We start from the raw sequence: 19,321 nt of genomic DNA, 5'->3' as shown, positions 1-19,321 counted from the left end.
TGGATTCTCTTCCATTTACTGTGGCAAGTCCCAGCTCCTTCAGATTAGGAACTTCTTCCTTCCAAGCTTCAGAGGTACCCGTGTTGTATCCAAAAAAAGAAAAGATTCCTGGCTATTGTATCAGGAGCCTCAATGCATTTTCTCATGGTCAATGTTGAACTCAGTGGAAATAATGACAGCAGCAAATAATAACCTAGTAAGTATTCATTACTCACAATTAATTTCCTGCTTTGTACCCGTCTGTATCCGGCTTCCAGTTACCTTCTGTCCCTGCAGCTATATGGAGTGCCATGCTCAAATAAACACAGAAGGACAAACCTCATTCTGCAGTGCTTTGGGCAAACAGGAGGAGATGGAGTGCATTTTGGGGCTGTAACAGCCCAGAGTGCAGTAGAGCAGTGTTATGTTATCTGTAGAGGTTTGAAAACATTGTTCCCCAAGCAATCTGTCTCTCTTCTTTCTGCCATCATAAATTGTGGAAGAGAAAAAGAGAGAAAATAGCAGAGGTTTGATTAAATTGGCTTTTTCAGTCTTAAAACGGTGTCAGCTTGATGCCTGATATTTTAGAAATTGGATTAGTGGCATCTATTTCATCCCACCGGAGAGCTGGATTTAAGGCTTCCAACAACAGACATGCTGGATGCACAAGAGCAGAGATTTCCATCCCCGGTATCTCATCACGCTATTTTAAGCAGCCAGATATAGAAATGCACTGGTGTAAACAACAACAGAGAGAAAATGTTCTGTCAAATGGAGAAAAACAAGAAAATGGGGTGAGAGCTCTTTCTGAAGAGTTCTGGTTGATTTTTTAAGAGGAAAAAAAAAAAGAGGAAAAAAATATTTAGCGTATTTCTTTCCTTGAAAGATGGAGATATGTAGTAGAAATTTGTTTTTGATGCTGTTGGCAAGGTTGGTGTAATTTCAGATCTGGGAAGGAGGGCAAATGCTTTGTTTTTCTGAGACGCTGCACTTGCATGGGAATGGCAAACATCCCACGTTGTTCTGCAGTGTGGATGGAATAACAGCGCACCCAGGGCAGGGAAGGAGAGCTGGGGGTCTGCAGCATCCACAGCATCACTCGGCACAGCTCTTTCCTTCTGTAAAGCTTTGTAGCCTGAGGCACTCCGGGACTCCTGAGCTCTGTAGTTGGGGAAGTTAATCAATATAATTACCGCCAAATGAAGTTACTCCTGTCCTCTGAGCACAGGTGTGATGGGCATTAAGGAACCCCAGGAGCACTTGATCTTGGCAAGGATGGGGAGAAAAGCTGACCTGTGTGGTAATTGGGCTTTCCATGGAGGAGGGCAAGGAGCAATTAATGATGTGGGCTCTGCTTGGGATCATTTGCATTGTTACTGCTTGCAAGCGAGGCTCTGGAGCTTCCCAGCACACTGTGTGTCTGTGTCCCTGACCTGCTGCTGTGGGCAGCACTGCCTGCAAGTCAACTCCAGGACAGCCACCAGCTCTCACCTCTCCAGGTTTTGCCTTTACCAGTTTTCTGACACTCATTTTCTTCTTCTCCTGTCTCCTCCTCTAAGTTACTGTATCTCCCAGGTGTGGCCCTACTGATGCAGGAGGCTTTATTTTCTGTGCTGTGCAGGATTATCCTTAATAAGCCACACTTCTGCTGAACACTGCTCTCTTGCTCCTAGATTTCTGTCTCATGATGTGAAAAACACGGATTAGAAAGCCAAGCAGTGGGCATGGAATGGATTGGGTACGTGGAGGAGGCACAGAGGTGTTCCTTGGGCTCCTCCTCTTCTCACTTCTTATGTTACTAGGAGTAGATGTTTAGCTCTTCCGTCATTTCTGGGCTTGTTTCTGCTCATATTTGCTATTAGTTAGCTGCTGTTTTTGCTGTTGTTTGTAGGCTTTTTTGGCTCTGTTTGTTTCTTTTTCCCGCCTACATTTGCTTTTCTTTGAGTTGTTTACCTCCATTTTCTGCCTTGTTGGAGTGAGGTATTTTCCTTACCTCGTATGTTGCTCAGTGTTTTTTCTTGTATTCCTCTCATTCTCCGTGCTCAACTCCTCACTTGCCTTGTGGCTGTTACATGTTGGTTACATGAGTACCAATTAATTTTCTGCTGCTTGCCTTTGCCCTTAGCGAAGGGCTGTGTGGCTTTCTTGGGTTGAGCTCATCTCATTTAAATGCCTTCTGTGATGCTGCTCTGTCCTTGGACAACTCCAGTGGGACAAAGCCTTGGTGCACACATCATAGACGTACAGCAGTGACTCTCCATGGAAGGACAGGAATACCATTATCCAGCTTTTCCAGGACAAATTGGAGGCTCCTTCTCATACTCTCTGCCAGCAAAATATTCCCCCTTTGTAAGAGGGCCAGAAAGCTGCAACCTAAGCAATGATAATCTTTGATTTACTATTAGCAATGCTTTCATTACATCAGGAATCAGGCTAAGAAGACATGTGTAACCTGTCCCTCTTTGTCTTAATGCCAGTAACAAAGACATTGGGAAGCCGGTCAGAGGATCATAACTGTTCTGTCCTTAATTGTCCCCACACAACAACGGGTGATTAAATAAACGAGGCACGGCCAAGACCTTTCTCTCCTCTTATACTCATCAAGCAATCATCGCCCCGTCATGCTTCAGCTTCAAATATCTCATTTGCATCTGGCTGACCTTGGCTTTACTCCATGCAGGGAGAGCTGGAGGGGTGGGAACGCAGGGGATGGTGTGAGGATTGTGGCACAGTGACCAGTGCATCTGGTGCATAGAGGATGCTATAGAAACGTCGTGTGCTGTGCTGGGAAAAGCGATGGCAAATGGATTAAATGGGAGATAAAAGGGATGAGGGCAACTATTGTTGAGGAAAATATGGAGATTAAAAAAAAAAAAAGTGCCAGAGACCATAATTAAGTGTATTACTGGTTCGTGACTCTGAAAATAATTGGCTATGTCATGAATGCTAGAAGTGATATAAAATGCTGTTAAGTGAGTGCGGGCTTTTAGTGAATAGTTGGGTGAAACAAAAGCATTCTGATTCTGGCAGAATTCTTATTCTAATTTAAGCAGGACTTCTTTCCTTTTTCCCCTGAGATAATAGCCACATTGTATATATTGAAATACCTTCTCCATTAGCTCCTGCAGGAGCTGGATAAAGCTCTCATTCAGGTAGACTTTAATCCAACATGTCTGCAAAGTGATAAGTTAAATAGGAGCCGTCAAAGTGTTGTAGGAGAGAGGATGTGGTAGGGCTGATACAACTAGCTCTCCTGTAAGTAGGAAGAGTAAATTGAGAGTGGATGTGTGTTTTGTCAGAGCAATTATAATGTCTGATACTCAGAGGAGAACATTCAACTAAATTAGCAGAGTCTGTCTTTGTTGGGAGCCAGGCTTTAAAACAGGGCACTGCTAAGGAGGACTTTGTAGAGCTGGCTCCAAACAGCGCTTCGTACAACCTGTAAGGTTGGAAAGGATCATCAAGTCCAGCTGTCAACTCATCACCCATGCAGAGTTTTATGGCCTTGGTTCTTGGGCTGTAAAACTCCTGTAAAATGAACACTGAAGTTATAACTTCACAGAGATCTAAAAGCCCCTACCTGAGAAAGGTCCTGTGGATTTTGGAGACAGAAGCTCAGGGCACAAGTGCCATTAAACTGCATTAAAACACCATTTATGGGGTGTTTCCTTCCAAGCACCAGTCCATCAACCTGACACATTCTTTGAGAAGGAACAAACTTTGCAAGACATATTTAAAAGAATTTCCCTGACAGGTTTACAGCTGTGAGGACGTTAATAAACCCAAATGGCTGTTCACCAGGCACTAGCCACAAAGCAATTATGTTTTGTCTGCAGGCAGCCTAATGAAACCAGCAGTTAATGACCTAAGGAGAACTAAAACCAGCCCACTGCTGCATAGATGCACTTAATTTTTTCTGGTCATCCTACACTGAGCATTTTCTCGAAGTGCTGGTTGATGCACAGGTAAAATTGTGTTATTCTGGAGGAGCAACAATGCATATATTTGTTGGAAAAGTTTTGCATGTGTGTACGCAGGTGCTGCAACATCACAAGGTCAGTGTTTTTCTGCAGGAAACAGCAAGCTGGGAGATGTCTGCTAACATGGCATGGAAAGATGGGTGTGATTTTTAAATTTAATTTAACTTTGTAATGTTCACCTCTGATCGAGGCAGAAACCTGCCCCAAACACAGCTTGTTGGTATTGCAAACAGTGGAGGGCTGAGTGATACACCAGTGATCAGGAGGTGGATGCAGAGCCCACAGCCTGCTGCTTCCCATGGCTGCTCCCTAAAGTGGTGTTTTTTGGAAAGCATCCATCACCTTTATTGTGTTGCTGGAGCTCTCAGAGCTTCTTTTCCTTTGTACGAAGAGGCCTGAAGGGTCATGCTGCTAACGAGCAAACTTGTTCCATTCTTCTCTGGCTCATCAGCAAGGAGAGGAGGAAGCCATTAGCCATCTGTGCAGGGGTAATTAAGGCACACACACACAGCCTGGGCAGGCAGGCAGCACACAAGGGCTGTTCGGCCCCTGGGACAGTGCTGATTTTCTCCTCTGGGGTTCAGCACAAAGGGGCTGAGGGCTGGTGACTCTGCGAGTGTCCCAAACCCAGTAGAGTTGTGCACAGAGACTGCGTGCATGGGCTGTGCTCTTCACTGTCTCTCTCGTATCCAATTGCTGCTTTCTGCAGTTTGGGAGGTGGACGTTTGCATCCTTTCCTTCCCCAGCTCGAAGCAGAGATCACAGTACCTATGTGGATGTCTCGCCCTTTGTGTGAATACTGACAAATCTCTAGACCAAAGGTACTCTGGAAGCTGCTGTTTTAATTAGAATTCTGGGTTGCTTTTGATACAGCTTTCCACTGGTGGTGAGCGAATTGTTTTCTCCTTTCTTTCAATGGTCCGTCAGTCTTTCGGTGCGTAATGAACAGCAGCATCTATTTAATCTTCATTACACAAATTACTCTCTGACGTCTACCCTCTTTAGGTTCTTTCTTCAGCTCTAATCAGCATGCTCACTTCTATATGCTTTTAATTATTTCCATCGCTTCAGCAGCGGACTTTTCAGCTCTGCCACCCACGTTTTGAGCCAGGTGCTGTGACTCACTGCATGGTGCGGGATGTTGGGATGTATGCAGCCCAAGTTGCTCTTCCTCCCTCCATGCACCTGCTAATGGTTTGTTATCAATACTCCCACTTGCTCAGCCCTCTCCCATGGCTTGATCTCCTCCCTGAATAACTGGGGTAAGTCAGGATTTAATCTTCTCTCAGCTGTGAGTCTGAAGAGCCCTGGGTATGCTCTCCTCATCTTGCTCAGTCCATGTGATCCACACACCCTGCACGTGTGGTATCTTCTCTTTGGAAGATTTGGCTTGCCTGGCTGCTAGGACACAGAGCTCTCTGGCTGTGAGCCTTTGGCCTCTCTCCTCTGCCAGATGTGTTTGTGTTCTTCTTCTAGCTTTCTTTCTCATCTGAAGGTTGTTTTGTTGAAGGCTTTGCAGGCAGGAAAGCATATGAGGACTGCCAGGATGAAACAGGCTTGCCCTTGGGTGTGATTTGTGTTGACTGGTTTTTAAATTGTTGAGTCATACTTTACATGTGTCATGGTTTCATGATTTTTCATTATCGGTATTCCACATCATAACATCATGCAATGTACTGGGGGTTTGACTGCTGATGCTCAAGTTCCGGGTGCCTGTCCAGCGGAGAAGAGCAGCTACGTTTCCCCAGGGGGCTTTGCGGTCAACGAGGAGATATAACTCCCGGCAAGGTCACCTGATGCTCTCTTCTTTGCCTGCGCTGCTTCGCTTGCGCTTCTTTGCCTGCGCTGCTTCGCTTGCGCTTCTCTGCCTGCGCTGCTTCGCTTGCGCTTTCTCTGCCTGCGCTTCTCGCCTGCGCTTCTCTGCCTGCGCTTCTCATCTCAGCGTTGTGGTAAGGCCGATCCACCATCAATTTCACATTTCTCTCTCCCTTTATAAAAAATTTCTGTTGATACCATATTTAGTAAATTACTTTGTTTTACCTCAGATTGTTGCCACTGTTTTCAATTATTTCGGGGTCCCTTATTTTCTTTTTTTTTCCGGGGGCGCGGATCCGCGGATCCCTCCGCCCTTCTAGTCACGGAACCGGGCCGAACCAGCCCGTAAACCGTTGACAACATGTTAAATAAATCTTAAATCTTGAAAAATCCGTAGTTGATCTGCTGCTACCTATCGAGGCCTGAAATCATCGAGTTTCTGGGCTTTTCTTAAGTTGAATATACTATTGCACATATAAAATGTGTGAATGTTTGCTCACAGTGATCCTCTGAAAGAAACACAGTTGAGTCGAGTTGGGTGCCCAAAGGTTCCTGGTTATGTTTTCCTCAGAACTGTCGTTAGATGAGGTATATGGGATTCATTTCTTTGAAGGAAGGCTGGGAAGAGCAGCTGATGCTGCCTCCAGCAGGCCTCTATACCTTGCAGTCTGGCACAATTGTGTTTCTGAAGAGCTTTATAATTTGTCCTTATTATGTTGTATGTGTGATTTAATGAAAGCATTTTTAATGAAAGACCTTTTCTGTACCGTAATTGAGCTCTTAATCTTATCTGAAAGCAGAGAACAATCCCTTCAGAAATGGTGTTTGAATAACAGCTATTTTCTGTGTATTTTCTGCACATGGTGTCACCCACAGGAGCAGCTCTCCTTTTAAGAAAAGACAATAAGTAGATTTCTTTGAGTTAAAAGTGCATCAGTGATGCTTTGTGGAGTAGATTGGAGAAGCAAACTGTCTTGCTTCCCAGTAGAGCAAATAAAACCTTTCCTGGTCCCAAAAAACAAGAAGTGAGCTTTCACTTAGCAAGTGCCTGAGACTTTATGCAGCTTGGTGCATGACAAATTGCACACAGCTATGACAGCTGTCAGCAAAACGAGATGATCTGAGCAGGTAAGAGTTGGCAGGAGGTAAAAATGGAAGCTTCAAATCAACAGGATTCTGAATAATTGCGCATTCCATGAAGATGTCTCCTTCATCCTGAACCTTCAAAAAAGTCTTTACAAAAGACTGTGGAAAACATCCTGCTTCTGAACAATCTGATCTTCCTAACTTGCTTTTTGCATTCAGAACTATAAGGTAAGAATGTTAAAAGAAGGCACAGCACAGGATTTTCTGCGATGGCCCTGGTAGACTTTTCATGTGCTCTTGGTTGGAGGAGAACCAGGAGTCCCTTCTCCAGGCTAATGGGTCCCATTGACCTGAGCACTGGTGGAAATCCCCCAAACCCAGTGTTGGTTATTAGGAAAAACTTCTCCTGAAAGACTGGTAAGAGCTCAATTCCTTCTTTCCTGGAGAAGAAATTAAGGAAAAACCTTTTCATGTTATGAACTGAGTGTGCAAGGCTGAGAAGGGTGGAGATGAGGTTGCCTCCTGAGATAAGTAAATTCGCCAATTTAGCGAATTAGAGAGAATATGTTTGCACCTTCAAGTAGTCAGATACCAAAATAATGTCACTGAGTAGTCAGGGCTCAGGTGGGAACTGTTCTCACCACTGAGTAAAGCCATCAGTTTCAGCAGATCTATTCACACAAGTGCCCATTTGCCAGCTGCACAATCAGGGCCTAGAGAATTGCCTGGCTGAGGATGATTTACCTGTTTTCCTGATTTTTACACTGTCTCGCTGCAAAGCAGTTTGATGTTGTCCTTTCCCTCTGGCTCAATGGGACCTCCTGTAGCCCCACACAGTGACACTGCTGGGACTCATGTAATGCCAAACCACTGTGTTTGCAAGGGCTCAGTGCTGCTTCTTTGGAAGCTGTGACATGTGAGGTGGGAATACAATGATTTATTCAGCAGTATCACGGACCCTACGAGAAATAACTGACAGCTGTGGTTATGCAAAGTGAAAGCAAAATATTTTACGAGTTTTTGGTGTTCAACATTTTCTGCCTGGGGATGTTGGGTTGCGAGGTCCCCATGGCACTCAGTGTGGTACCATGTCCAGAAAGAGGAAAAAATAGATGGAAGGATCAATGCTGTGGCCAAGAGCGCATGAATCCCATGGATGTGGCTGGAGGCAGCACTCTGCTCACACCCATGAGTGCTCATGTCCCCAAGTGCCACCCAGCTGGTCCCTCCTGCAGCCACCACCTACCTGGTACGTTCTATCCGTTAGCAGCAGGTTGAGAATCCTAACCTGTACATCAGGGTCATCTCTATAGTTTTCATTAGTGTTTGTTTCTGAAGCCTTAATAACATCAAATAACTTTTTTTTTTTCAGTTTCATGAGATTCATCTGTTCTTTGGTTTCTGTTGCAACCTTAGTTTGGCTTATTCCTTCTGGTCCCCATCATTCCCTGGGGAATACTGGAAAAAAAGGCTAGAACAAAATAAGAAGGTTTGGGGATATTCAAAATGCATTCTCATGTTGATGGCTCTGTTCTTCATCTATTTAAGTTTCTTTCCCCCCCTTTTTTTTTTTGTTATTTTTTTTCCCTTTTCTGTTTTTACTTTTTTTTTTTTCTTTTTCTTTTTTTTCTACTAGCTGGATGCTATCTCCCCGAAGAGCTCACAAAAGGAGCCCAAGGAACCAGGCAGCCAAGCAACCAGCCAGCCAAACAGATAAGGTAACAGATGTAGAGCACAAAGATCAAATAAATACACACAGCTCAGGAGATAGGCTTTGCAATACGATGCAAAAGCTCAATAGCCGAAATGGGAGGCAAAGGGGAAACTCTTTTCTACATAGAGAAAAAAATATTAATCTGATGAATTCAAGGCTATAGAGAGAAGAAAGACTGTATCACTTCTGGTAAATGCAAAGTCCTGCCAGGCCTGTGCACTTGCAAGAGCACGTGCAGCCTTGCACATGTGGTCTCTGTTTTTTTCCTGTTTGCTGGGCTCTGCCACTTGATGAATAACATGGAAATGTTTTGAGTCCAGAAAAGCAATTAACAAAACACAGTGGGTAGGGCTTACCTGTACCAGACCTGGTGACTGCTGACCTCTGATAGCTGCTTTGTTCCCCATTTCTGAGCCATCTAACTCATTTCTAGCCTACTAGGAAAGAGACGAGACCTTAATTAAAATGTGTTTAATTATCAGCCTCGTTAGCCTGGATCGTGTTTCAGTGTTCTCATACTGCAAGCAGAGATGTGACTTGTACTTACTGTCACTGAAATTGCAAGATGCCTCCAGGTGGTTGCTCTCTGGTACAGGCAGTGACTTATACCTCAGTGTCACACAGATGGCCACCAAATCATGTCCCCGATTTGTTCTAATGATCCCTCTGGCCCTACCTGCCATCCCACATGGGATTGAGGACAAAGGGGCATTGCTAAATGCCTGGATCCCCATATCCAGCTTGCAGCTCGTGCCCTGGCTGCGTACAGACCTGCTCTCTCTGACCCACTGCGTGGTTGCTCGCAGTCATTGCAGCATGGCAATAAAACGTAGTGAGCAGCACAGCTCTCATCCCTCAGTTATCCAGTTATGGCTGGGTCCCGTAGTGGTGAAGTTGTATGCTTGGGATTTACTTCTAACTTGCATTTTCCTGAAATAATTCAACAGTAAGACTGCAATGATCAGCAGCACATCCTTGGTTTGTCTGTCTGTTGGGACCACGGCTTATCTTCCTCTGGTGGTCACTGCAGCCTTTCCTCTCCTGCAGTTTGCAGCCAAGCCCCTGCCCCCAGCACCATTCATTCACTTTACTTTGTACCTTGCTGTTTTTACAAAGGAAAGCAAATAATGTTCACTTGAGCAAGGCCAATTTGCAAGCAGATTTCATGTGGACCTGATCCTGTACAAAAGCAGAATCCAATCTCATAGCCATTGTTATGTGTCTCAATTATTTCTCCACTCATCATTGCTTTTCCAATACTTCGTATGTAATTCTTATTCAGCTACATCGTACAAAGCTTCACAGAATTCAGATATCTCTTTTTTTTTAATACTTATGTCTGCTACGTTTCAATATCCTTGGATCTCTTTTTAAAGGCTGGTTTTCCTGGGCTGACAGCTGTATTCTTTAAGCTGTAAAAACTGCAATTCATCCTTTCCTTATGTTTTCTTGCCCCACGAGGTCCTTTTATGATATCTCACTAAACATCTGAAATCTCCCTTTCTCCCCATGATCCCCAGAGCTGTTTGGGTTCAGACAAGACAGACGGCTCTGCTTAGATTCAGTCCTCTGCTGTATTCCCACATCGTGTAGGGGCTGGGGTGGGACGTCCTGGTGGGGAGGCAGCTTCCATGGACTGAGCTGAAATGGCTCCAACCCACTGCACCTCAGCTTGCAGGTGGCCATCCCAGCCTGTGGGAACTTTTCTTCCTCGTGGGCTCTCGTATTTCAGCTGGAGATGTGATCTAACCAAATTTGCACTTTGATTTCTGAGAACTGGAAGCTTGAAATATTGAAAGCCTGTGTCTTTCAACCACTAGATGAGCTGATCGGTGGGATTTGGGGCTGCTGTGGTGGTTCTGTTTTGTTGACTGAGAATACTGGATTGTTAACAGCCAACTTCTGATGTGCAGGACTGGCCACAGGACCAAGAACCACCACGAGCTGAGGACCATCTCCTGTTCAAAGGCATCAGCGTGGTGATGGTGTTGCTGAGCCTTGCTCAGACCCAAAGCACTGAGGATGACTTCCAACACCAATTACGGCCTTTTTACTGCCAGATCAACCAGAAAATCCCTCTCAGGGGCAGAGTTGTGCCACAGCCACCTTCCTCTAAGGACATGGGGATGTTAACAGAAACAGGTGTGACCTACAGAGCTCGGCACCGAGATGGAAGGACTTGCTGATGTCTTCAGATGTATGAGGTCTTTAGCTGCTGTCGCAGCGGGTTTGGGGGGAGGTGGAGAAGCCCCTGTGTGTCACCCTGAAGCTCAGGGCTGGCTGTCCTGCAGAGCACAGTGTCCCTATGGTAGAACATTGCTTTGCTCACTGGTATTGCAGCAACGTGATACCAAAACAGCCAATGTGCATCTGAAGGGAGAGCTGTGGAGGCAGGGGAGAAGGAAAGGAAAGGCTCAATCAGTCTGAAAGATGCTTTCAAAGTGAGAAAAACTTGCTGCCAGGCTTCCTTTGGAGAGCAATTCCACTCTTCCTTTTTCTCTCTTTCTTTTTTGGTGCCATGCAATTCCTCTGTGGCCAGAAGGCTGCAGGCATTTCAGATCCTTTCTTCAAGCCCTTATTTCATTACATAAATATTAAAAAAAAAAAAAGGCCTCAGAATGTTTTCTTCTAAGGCTCAGCAAATGGGAAGTACACAATGCAGCTGTCTCTAAGCCTCTCTTCTCCTGTCTCGGGGAGAAAGGAATTCGCCAAGCCCTAGAGCCTGACTCACTCGCTGTGTGAGCATGAATTAACCAGGAATGTTCGAGAATTATTCCTGAATAATTCATGAACCTGAATTAATCATGCATTTTCATGAATTATTCATGAATAACTCATGGAAATGCAAGGTTTATTCATGCTCCAAAAAACCCAAGGCTTTTTCTCTTTTCTTCTGCATTCTCTCCCTGTAAGAAACAGACCTGAAACAAGCTAAGGAATATATATATATAGATATATGTGTATGTGTATGGGAAAAATAAAAGGAATAATAATGCTGAAACAAAACAACCAGGAAAAGGAAGGGATTTTTATTTTTTTTTTTCCTAATGCAGTGGGGACAGCAGGTGGGAGCTTCCTAAGCCAGACAAAGGAGACCTGACAAGAAACTGTGGTGAAGGGACGAGCCCAAGGCAAAGGAATGTCCGGTCACCTCCTCCCCTGGAGCAGGCAGCTGAGATCTGCATAGACAGGAGACATTTTGCAAGACTCAACACCTGGAGCAGTGCTAACCAGGCAAGGACGGGGCTCTGTTGTATCAAGATGTTGATCTCTCTCTCTCTCTCTTTCTCTCCCTTTCTCTGTTTGTGCGTTTGTGTAGTCCTGTTGCATTTGGTAAGGCAAGTGAGGAACTGGCAAGCGGGGCAGAAAGGAGCAGCAGCAGCTGTGAGGATCGGTGTTGCTTTTTTTCTTTAAATGTTAAAGAAAGGAAAAGCGCTTTAGAGAGCTTTTTTGGGGGCTGGGGTTATTTGCTGTTTGGAGTATGGAGCTCTTTAAGACAGCTGTGAGGGAGAGGTCTCAGCTGTGCGTATAGCTCAGTTTACTTGGGCTCTCCTTACCTTTCCTGGGTCTGCAGCCGCCTGCTGCAGAGCATCCAGCCCTGTGGGAGAGGGATGTGGGGATCGAGTTGCCATAGGATTCACTGGTGCATGGTGCTTCCCTCCTTGTAAAAATAAATCCCACAGTGTGTCTGGATCAGGACTGGAGTGAGCCAGGTGCGCATCTGTGCCAGCAGGGCAGACTGGGGAGTGCTACAGCTCCTGCATGCAGCTTTGCTGCAGCTGATTAATGCTGCAGGGGGGAGGGAGGAAGTTCTCCAGGGGGAACTGAACCTCCCAGGTGAAGGAATCTCAGCCAGACGCAGCTTTAATGGGGATATGGAAGCAGAATAAGAGATTGAAGTAACTGGGGTTGTAGCTGCCTGTCCTGCCAGCTTGTCCCTGTTCCACCTTTCCCTTCCCTGCTCCAGCTCCCTGCCATTGGCTTTGTGAGCATCCTGCATGTACTGCCTGGCATGAGGGCTCAGCCTCACTCACCAGGGCAGCTGTGCCAAACCCTGCTGCAGAGGAGAGCAGGATGGGCTGCGGTGAGGCTCTGCCAGGGCCCTCAGGAACTATGGAGGTCGGTCCCTGCCTGGCTTAGTGCCCCTCTGTGATGTGTGGGGTGAAAAACCTGGAAAGAAATCATCCCTGAGCTGGTGCTGTGGCTCAGGAAGTTTTGGAAGTCTCCAGTAGCCTGGCTGCTGTTATTCAGTGGTTTGAGCTACAGCTCTAAGGACGTCTTGAAGGGCCAGGATCCAGAGGACCGGCTCCTTGCAGCTTCGTTCCTTGGCTTCCTTAAATAACTCCCTCTCTGCTCTGTGCCTCAATTTCCCCATCTGTGAAATGGAGGTAATTTGATGCCCTCCGTATCAAAGCATTCTGACATTTACTGAAGGAAATAGCTGTACAGGCAAAGGAACAATCATTTCCTGGAATACACTGGGGTCTTTTAGAGTATTTTCTCTGCACTGCCCTGATATTAGATAGATACGATCCTCCTCTGCAGCAAATTGCTATAGCCCAGTTGAACTCAATTGAGCTGTGCTGGTTTGTGCTGCAGATAATCTTTAAAGTCTTTTCCAACATAAGCCAGTCTACGATTAGGAGAAATAACTGGTAGAAAAGATGCACGGACAACAAACTTTGTATCTCCAGGGCTCACTGCCTCAGGTAGAACATCATTTGCTGAGCTTTCCTGCTCCAGGTGGGCAGCCCTGATGTCGGCCAAACTCTACGTGCTCATCAGCTGGCCTGATGGCAGCCGTGTCATCAGCATGGAGAACATCAAGGAGCCCCGCAAGCCCTTCCATCTCTATGCTGTGGGTGAGCAGGTGCTGGCCCGCTGCCCCGGCTTCAGTGGGCTCTACTGGGGCATTGTGGAAGGCATAAGTGGTGAGTGACACCCCTCCAGTTTGGGAATTCACAATTTGGGGCTGCCTGGGAGCAGCCCTAAGAGAAGAATTTTGATGCTGAAATGTCCTCTCTTCCTACAGAGCATAAAGATGCGTTGGAGAAGAAGCTGCTGGAAGATAGACAACTCCTGGAGAAGTTAAGTGAGTGATGTCTTTGCTTTGGACCCTTTCATAGGGTAGGACGGGAGTTTTGGTAAGAAAGATTTCACCTTTCTGCCTTCACTGGGATTTCTGGATGGGAGGCTGTTGAGTGTTCCATCACTGCCTTAATATCAAGGTAAACAGCCGCACGTGGGAGCGGGGAGATGCACAGCACTGATACCCCGTTACACCCATGCCTTGAGTGCCTGCCTTTCTTTCAGAAGATGAACCAGCTGCCCACAGTGTGATGCCACCCCAGCCAAAAAAATCCAGGAAAACCTTCCCAAAATGGACCCCAGTGAATGCATGCAGGAAATACCACACTGACAGGACTTACTCTGGGAAGCCACTGCTGCAGGCAGCTGAGCCCAGCCTGCCCTGCAGTGCTGGCAGCCCCTCCATCACCAAGGAGAGATGTACCCTGGGGCCACCCCATCTTACCAGCACCTTCCCCCCTCCAGCCACTTTTGTCAGCCTGGCTGTGCCAGGGACTTCCCAGGGTGAGGAAGACAGAGCTGACACCACTACCAAAGGTAACTGTGGCTGTAAATTGGGACATTGACTTCTGGCTGTTTCCTGATGGGTGGGCTGAGTTAGGATTCCATTTTCTGGTCCTTTCTATCAAGGAGGTCTCTTCCAGGAGGGCTGTCTAAAAGAGATGTATGTGTGGACGCATAGAGTGTCTGCTCTACCATGTACCAGCTGTTCCCCCTTGTCCATTCACTAGTGCATGTATTAAGTAGTTACAGAAATACCCCAGTGCATTATTATTATTGCTGATTTACAGCAGTGTCTAGAGGCACATTGTCTCTTCCTGCTTTGCCTGCTGTGTTTTTTGTAATGGAAACAGAAGAAGCCCTTCAGATACCTCCTCACTCTAAAAACAAAATCCTGGTTGTTTCATCCTGGAAAGCAGGTCTGGACCGTTCTGTTTATGCAAAGGGAACAATGTGTTGCTGTGCTGAGTGTTTAGGTAATTTGTTCTGGAGACAAGAGATCCAGGTGCTGCCCTTGTCAACAGCAGGCTAGTTCAGCTTGTTCCCCATCCCTGCCTCTTAGACTACGTTGCCCTGGCAATGAAGAGGAAGTCAGATGGCATCTTGTCCCACTGCCAGCAGCACATCTGTCTGAACAGGTAACACCTGAAAGTGCGGTGGGAACCCTGAATGTCTCATACCACATAAATTAATTTCATACAGTGTAGTCTGTCCACTCTGGTCCTTTATGCCCTGGTGCTGCTGTCTGAGTAGACATTAGTATAGACTTAAACCCAAAGCACTGCGGATAATGGCAATTACTGTGATACATTGATCCTGCAGAGCAAGTGACTCCCTTGTGCTCTGGAGTCCTGATCCCTTGGTGGGTCAAATGGGAGCTCCCAGCATCAGTGTGTGGGGCTTCCTCCACCTGGAAGGAGATGCTCAGGAGGTTGTCTGCATGAGGAACCATGGGTACTTCTTCTTTGTTCATTTGGTTTGGCTGTAAATGAAACTAGAGTTGATTTTGCTGTCAACCCTTGAATTCCAGACGATGCCCGTTGAGAATGACCACAACAGGAGTGTGAAGCCTGTGGCAGTGCTTTTTAGCTTGCTTTTTTCTTCCAGCTATGAAGAAGGAAAGCTGGACACTTTGCAGGAGATGGATGGCTTCGAGAGAGTTCAGAAAAAAATTGCTCCCAGTGAAATGGAAAGGTAATTAGCCAAAGGAGGCACTTGTTATTCACTGTATTTTCCTCCCGACAGGAAAGAACACTGAATCTTCAACTGGGTGACAAAATGGTGCCATTTTAGAACCAAGAGCTGCTCAGTGTCTGTACAATCAGAGCCTGGTGTTTGATCTGTTTGTAGAGCTCGGAGTTAGAGATGCAAGAAGGATCTAAAACAGTGCAAAAACCACAAAACTCTTGCTTATAGCCATCAAAATGACACCTATCATGTTTGAGCACGACTGCATTGCTTGCTTTATTGCCCATTACTTTGATGACAAGTACCCAGTGATGAAATAGCTACTGGGGACATTTTTACTGCGAAGAAACAGGTGCCAAAAATCACCTCATGGCACTTGCTTTGTCATTTCCTGCATGTCCATTCTTTCATACCATGAATACATGCCTCCTGGGACTTAAAGGGCTGGTATGTTTCCTTAAAACTGAGAAGAAAATTGAGCATCAAAGTCTCCCTGTATCATGACAGAGTGAAGTTGGGGGTTAAAGTCAGAACATTTCTGGACTTCTGGAAAGCTCTGACCGTGTCATTCTGTGCCCTTGCCTTGCTCCTGGCAAAACTGGGTGGGCTGGTACTCTTGTCCTGTGCCCTTTTGCAGGAAACAAACCAGCATGGCATGGGTAGAGGTGTTTCAGCTTTCAGCAATGGCTGTGGTGAGGCCATGCTGTCTTTCCTCTTGCATCAACACCTGTTATCCCTTGGTTGACTTTTTCAGAGAGAAGATAGATCAGCTGGAAAGGATGGTCTTAGACCTCCAGCAGGACGTCCTCTCTCTGAAGAAGAAGGTACAGAGGCTGGAATCCCTGTCCTTTCAGGAGGAGCCCCACCGGCAGCCCTGCGAGGTGGTAGAGCTCTTCAATGGTTACACCAAGGAACAGCTCCGAGAAGCAATCCGCTTCGACCAGAAGATCAGCACTGCCTGCAAGACGCTGCTCTACAAGCTCTTCACTTCCGACTACATCCAGAGCCACTCCATCACGGGGCGCAGAGGCAACACTTTCCGAGAGGCAAAACCCATGATGGATGAGCGCTGCATCAAAATCATCAGGGTGCTGCTGAAACAGAAGTTTGGGGACCACCTCAGTGACACGGTGATCACAGAGAAGATACAAAACGTGCAGAAAGCTCTGAGGCAGAAGTTTAAGACAGAATGTCTCTGACACGGGGGTGATTTGGTGTCTCTGGTCCTACTCTTCTCATTGATGCGCCTGAGCATCCCTCCCAGAAATATCGTGTCTGCGTTGCTGCTGCTTGGCTGATTCCTCCCGAGGCACTGAAGATGATACAAACCTTTCACAATCGTCTACCTGCATTAATCAGAGGGAAGTTTGCTCAGCTTGGCCCCAGGTTTGCACATCTGCCAGCATTTTACCAGTTCCTTCCACTCCAGTCTGTGTGCCAACCTCAACTCATAGCTGGGTGTTGATTCCTGGGTCTTCTTGATGGACACACTCAAAAGATGGAAATTTCCCATTGGATCCAAGCGTGGGTTGGTGAGCCAGCCTTGTTCTACTTTGCAGTGGCCAGGGAGGGAGATTGGTGATGGGACAGGAGCCGCAGCCCCAAGAAAGCAGCAGCTCCATTTGCACAAGGACTTGGTAGCACCCAACGTGGCTTCTCCCTGCATGGCACAGCAGTCCTCTCATCCTGTGGACAGCACCTGCTCCCTTTTTGAATGCATACTGCAGCTTCTCATGGTAACAGAAGGGCAGGCTCATTAACACAATGCCATAAAACCTTCAGAGAAGGATTATTTCTTTTTTTTTTTTTCCCCTCTGCTTTAATGTGGCTGTCTGGAAGAAGTGTCTGCACTAACGAAGTCTGTTGAACAAGAGAAAGTCTCTTATGGAAGTTTCATTGCATTGATTTTCCTTTTAAAACTAGATTATCTCCATGGAGAAATCCTGCATGTTTCTGTGAATGGGGGCAAGCAATGGGGGCAAAAATTGGCCAACTGCGGGTACACCTTTCCTTCAAAGATCAGACACATGGTGATGCAGCCATTATAATTTAAGTACACTGTTTCTATCCTAACCAAGAAATGCCAGGTAGAATCAGCTGTTTTTTTTGTTTTTTTTTTCCTATGTGAGAGGCTGTGAGAAAGGACTAGGAAAAAAACTTTTTTTTTTTTTCCTGAATAAATTAGAATTGAGGTCTGGGTGCATTAAAAGTGTTTTTAACATTAAAAGAATAACATTCTGGCACTAATCCACCTGACAGAAATGCTGCAAATTACCAAACATTTCCTTTGAAAGAAGCTTCTCAGACATGAATTATTTCTTAATTTTGAAATTATTCAGACAAAGAAATGTCAGTTGCTTTGAGTTAAAATGTTTGGTTTAATTTATGTATTTTTCTCTGTTTCCAGTATTTAATATCTTCACGGCCACACAAGAGATAATAATGCAAACTAAATGTACTGAAAATAGGGAGAAAAAAAAAGTGTTATTTTCTGGATTTTCCCCCTTGCCTCCCTTTTTCTAATTCAACAATAAAATCACTAAGGAAATACCCTGAGCCGTTTTGCTTTTGGTGGCAAAGATGTTTGCCTACAATTTTGGTGCTACTTTCATTACACGTGTTTAACAGCATTGGTGGAATCAATAACTGATTATATTCCTTTTGTTTCTCCTTCCTCTCAACCATGTGAAGGTGTCAGGGGTGCTTTCTTGTTAGCATGGACCTTGATGTGAGCAGCAGCTGAACCCAATCACCTGTCAGTGCTGCACCTGGAGCCATGTGTACCTCTGGTTTATAATGAGCAAAATTGCCCCAAACAGCCCTTAAAATGTGGCTGCCATTCCAGCAGTGTGTTACTGAGGACCTCAGGTTGGCCTTACTGCCCAGGCGAGCAGCCCAGGAGATGCTTTGAGTGTTGGCTTACCAAAGGGAGGACCGAGGAGGCACAGGTAGCCTGATTTAATGCACTTTGGCACCAGCCCCTGGGGCTTTGAGCATCTCCAGATTCCAGCTCCCCCAGCAGCAGGATGCAATGGTGAGGATGCTGTTTCAGACTTTCCAAGCCCTGGGTGCTCCTTCTGCCTTCGTCCAACCTCCTGGTGTTTTACCACATCCCTCGCCAAGCTGCAGCCTGGAAAGCCAGCTCACTAATGTTATTTAGTAAAATATTAAAACACCGTATTACTTTCCTCCTGGCTGAGCTGCTGATCGTTACCATGAAAGGAGGTAAAAATCAAACAGCAGGGAAGACTGACTGCAGGTACTGATGGCTCCTGAAACAAGATGTCTCTAATTAGCTCCTCTGGAAGCAGCTGAGCCCGGGAACCTTTCTGTCAAGAACCCCAGAAGCCCCCCAAAATCAGGGCTGGAGATAGGGGCTGCTGGCTGCTGCCCAGATCCACGTACAGCAGCCTCTGCACTAATGAGACCATGTTCAAATGGGCTCTTCCAGGCGGTGAACTTTGTCCTCAGGCACTGCTGAAGGCTTTGATATGGCAGAGGGGGCTGAAGAAAGGCAACGCAGGGGGCTTTTCGTTAAACTTCATTTGTGAGGTATTTGTGGAGGGGAGACAGTGGCTGCAGGCTAATTGGGAGCACTCAGTCACTGACAATCAAGCACCTCCACGAGGAAACCAGTGCTCTCCTCTTCTGAACTCCAGCTCGAGCTAATCAGCCTCAGGAGGGGAGATCACAGCACAGGGATGGGGCATCCCCTCAGGGATGAAGGGTCAGGGAAGATGGAGGAGGAGGAGGAGGGTTTGTGCCAGAGCCATTTCACCTGGGGATGTTCAAAGCCCGCATCCCTCTCTAAGTGATGAAGAGCAGCTTGATTGCACTGCATTAACCTTTCACTTTAAAGGAATTAGTGGGAGAAGCAGGACAGGTCTTTCTGCTGAGATGAATCAGGTGAAAACATAACACCTTATTAAAGGTGGTGCTCCTGTTCAGTTTCTGGGCACTGTGGGTACTG

General features: G+C 46.2%; 1 protein-coding gene and 1 long non-coding RNA gene across 2 annotated transcripts; both read left to right on the top strand.

Annotated features, from left to right (window-relative positions):
* The first annotated feature begins 866 nt into the window (after window positions 1-866).
* Window positions 867-11,143, top strand: LOC116217383. Its single transcript, XR_004161854.1, has 3 exons — window positions 867-1,478; window positions 8,497-8,578; window positions 10,488-11,143. It is a non-coding gene; the product is annotated as an uncharacterized LOC116217383 (long non-coding RNA).
* A 490-nt stretch (window positions 11,144-11,633) lies between these two features.
* Window positions 11,634-19,045, top strand: LOC104914023. Its single transcript, XM_031556527.1, has 6 exons — window positions 11,634-13,505; window positions 13,607-13,666; window positions 13,888-14,199; window positions 14,726-14,801; window positions 15,271-15,357; window positions 16,106-19,045. Exons 1-6 carry the CDS (start codon window positions 13,331-13,333, stop codon window positions 16,548-16,550), a joined length of 1,155 nt encoding a protein of 384 aa, XP_031412387.1. The 5' UTR covers window positions 11,634-13,330; the 3' UTR covers window positions 16,551-19,045.
* Window positions 19,046-19,321: the final 276 nt, after the last annotated feature.

The sequence above is a fragment of the Meleagris gallopavo genome, chromosome 22 (genome assembly GCF_000146605.3).
Source record: "Meleagris gallopavo isolate NT-WF06-2002-E0010 breed Aviagen turkey brand Nicholas breeding stock chromosome 22, Turkey_5.1, whole genome shotgun sequence".
In the NCBI taxonomy this organism is placed as follows: domain Eukaryota; kingdom Metazoa; phylum Chordata; class Aves; order Galliformes; family Phasianidae; genus Meleagris; species Meleagris gallopavo.
The sequence above is the reverse complement of the archived record's forward strand: the minus strand, read 5'-3'. Positions and strand labels throughout refer to the sequence as shown.

Excerpts from the sequence above, each read along its gene's own strand:
- LOC104914023 (XM_031556527.1), top strand. The coding sequence starts at position 13,331 with ATGTCGGCCAAACTCTACGTGCTCATCAGCTGGCCTGATGGCAGCCGT. Across the intron at positions 13,506-13,606 it reads CATTGTGGAAGGCATAAGTG|AGCATAAAGATGCGTTGGAG; the intron begins GTGAGTGACACC and ends CTCTTCCTACAG. Across the intron at positions 15,358-16,105 it reads GCTCCCAGTGAAATGGAAAG|AGAGAAGATAGATCAGCTGG; the intron begins GTAATTAGCCAA and ends TGACTTTTTCAG.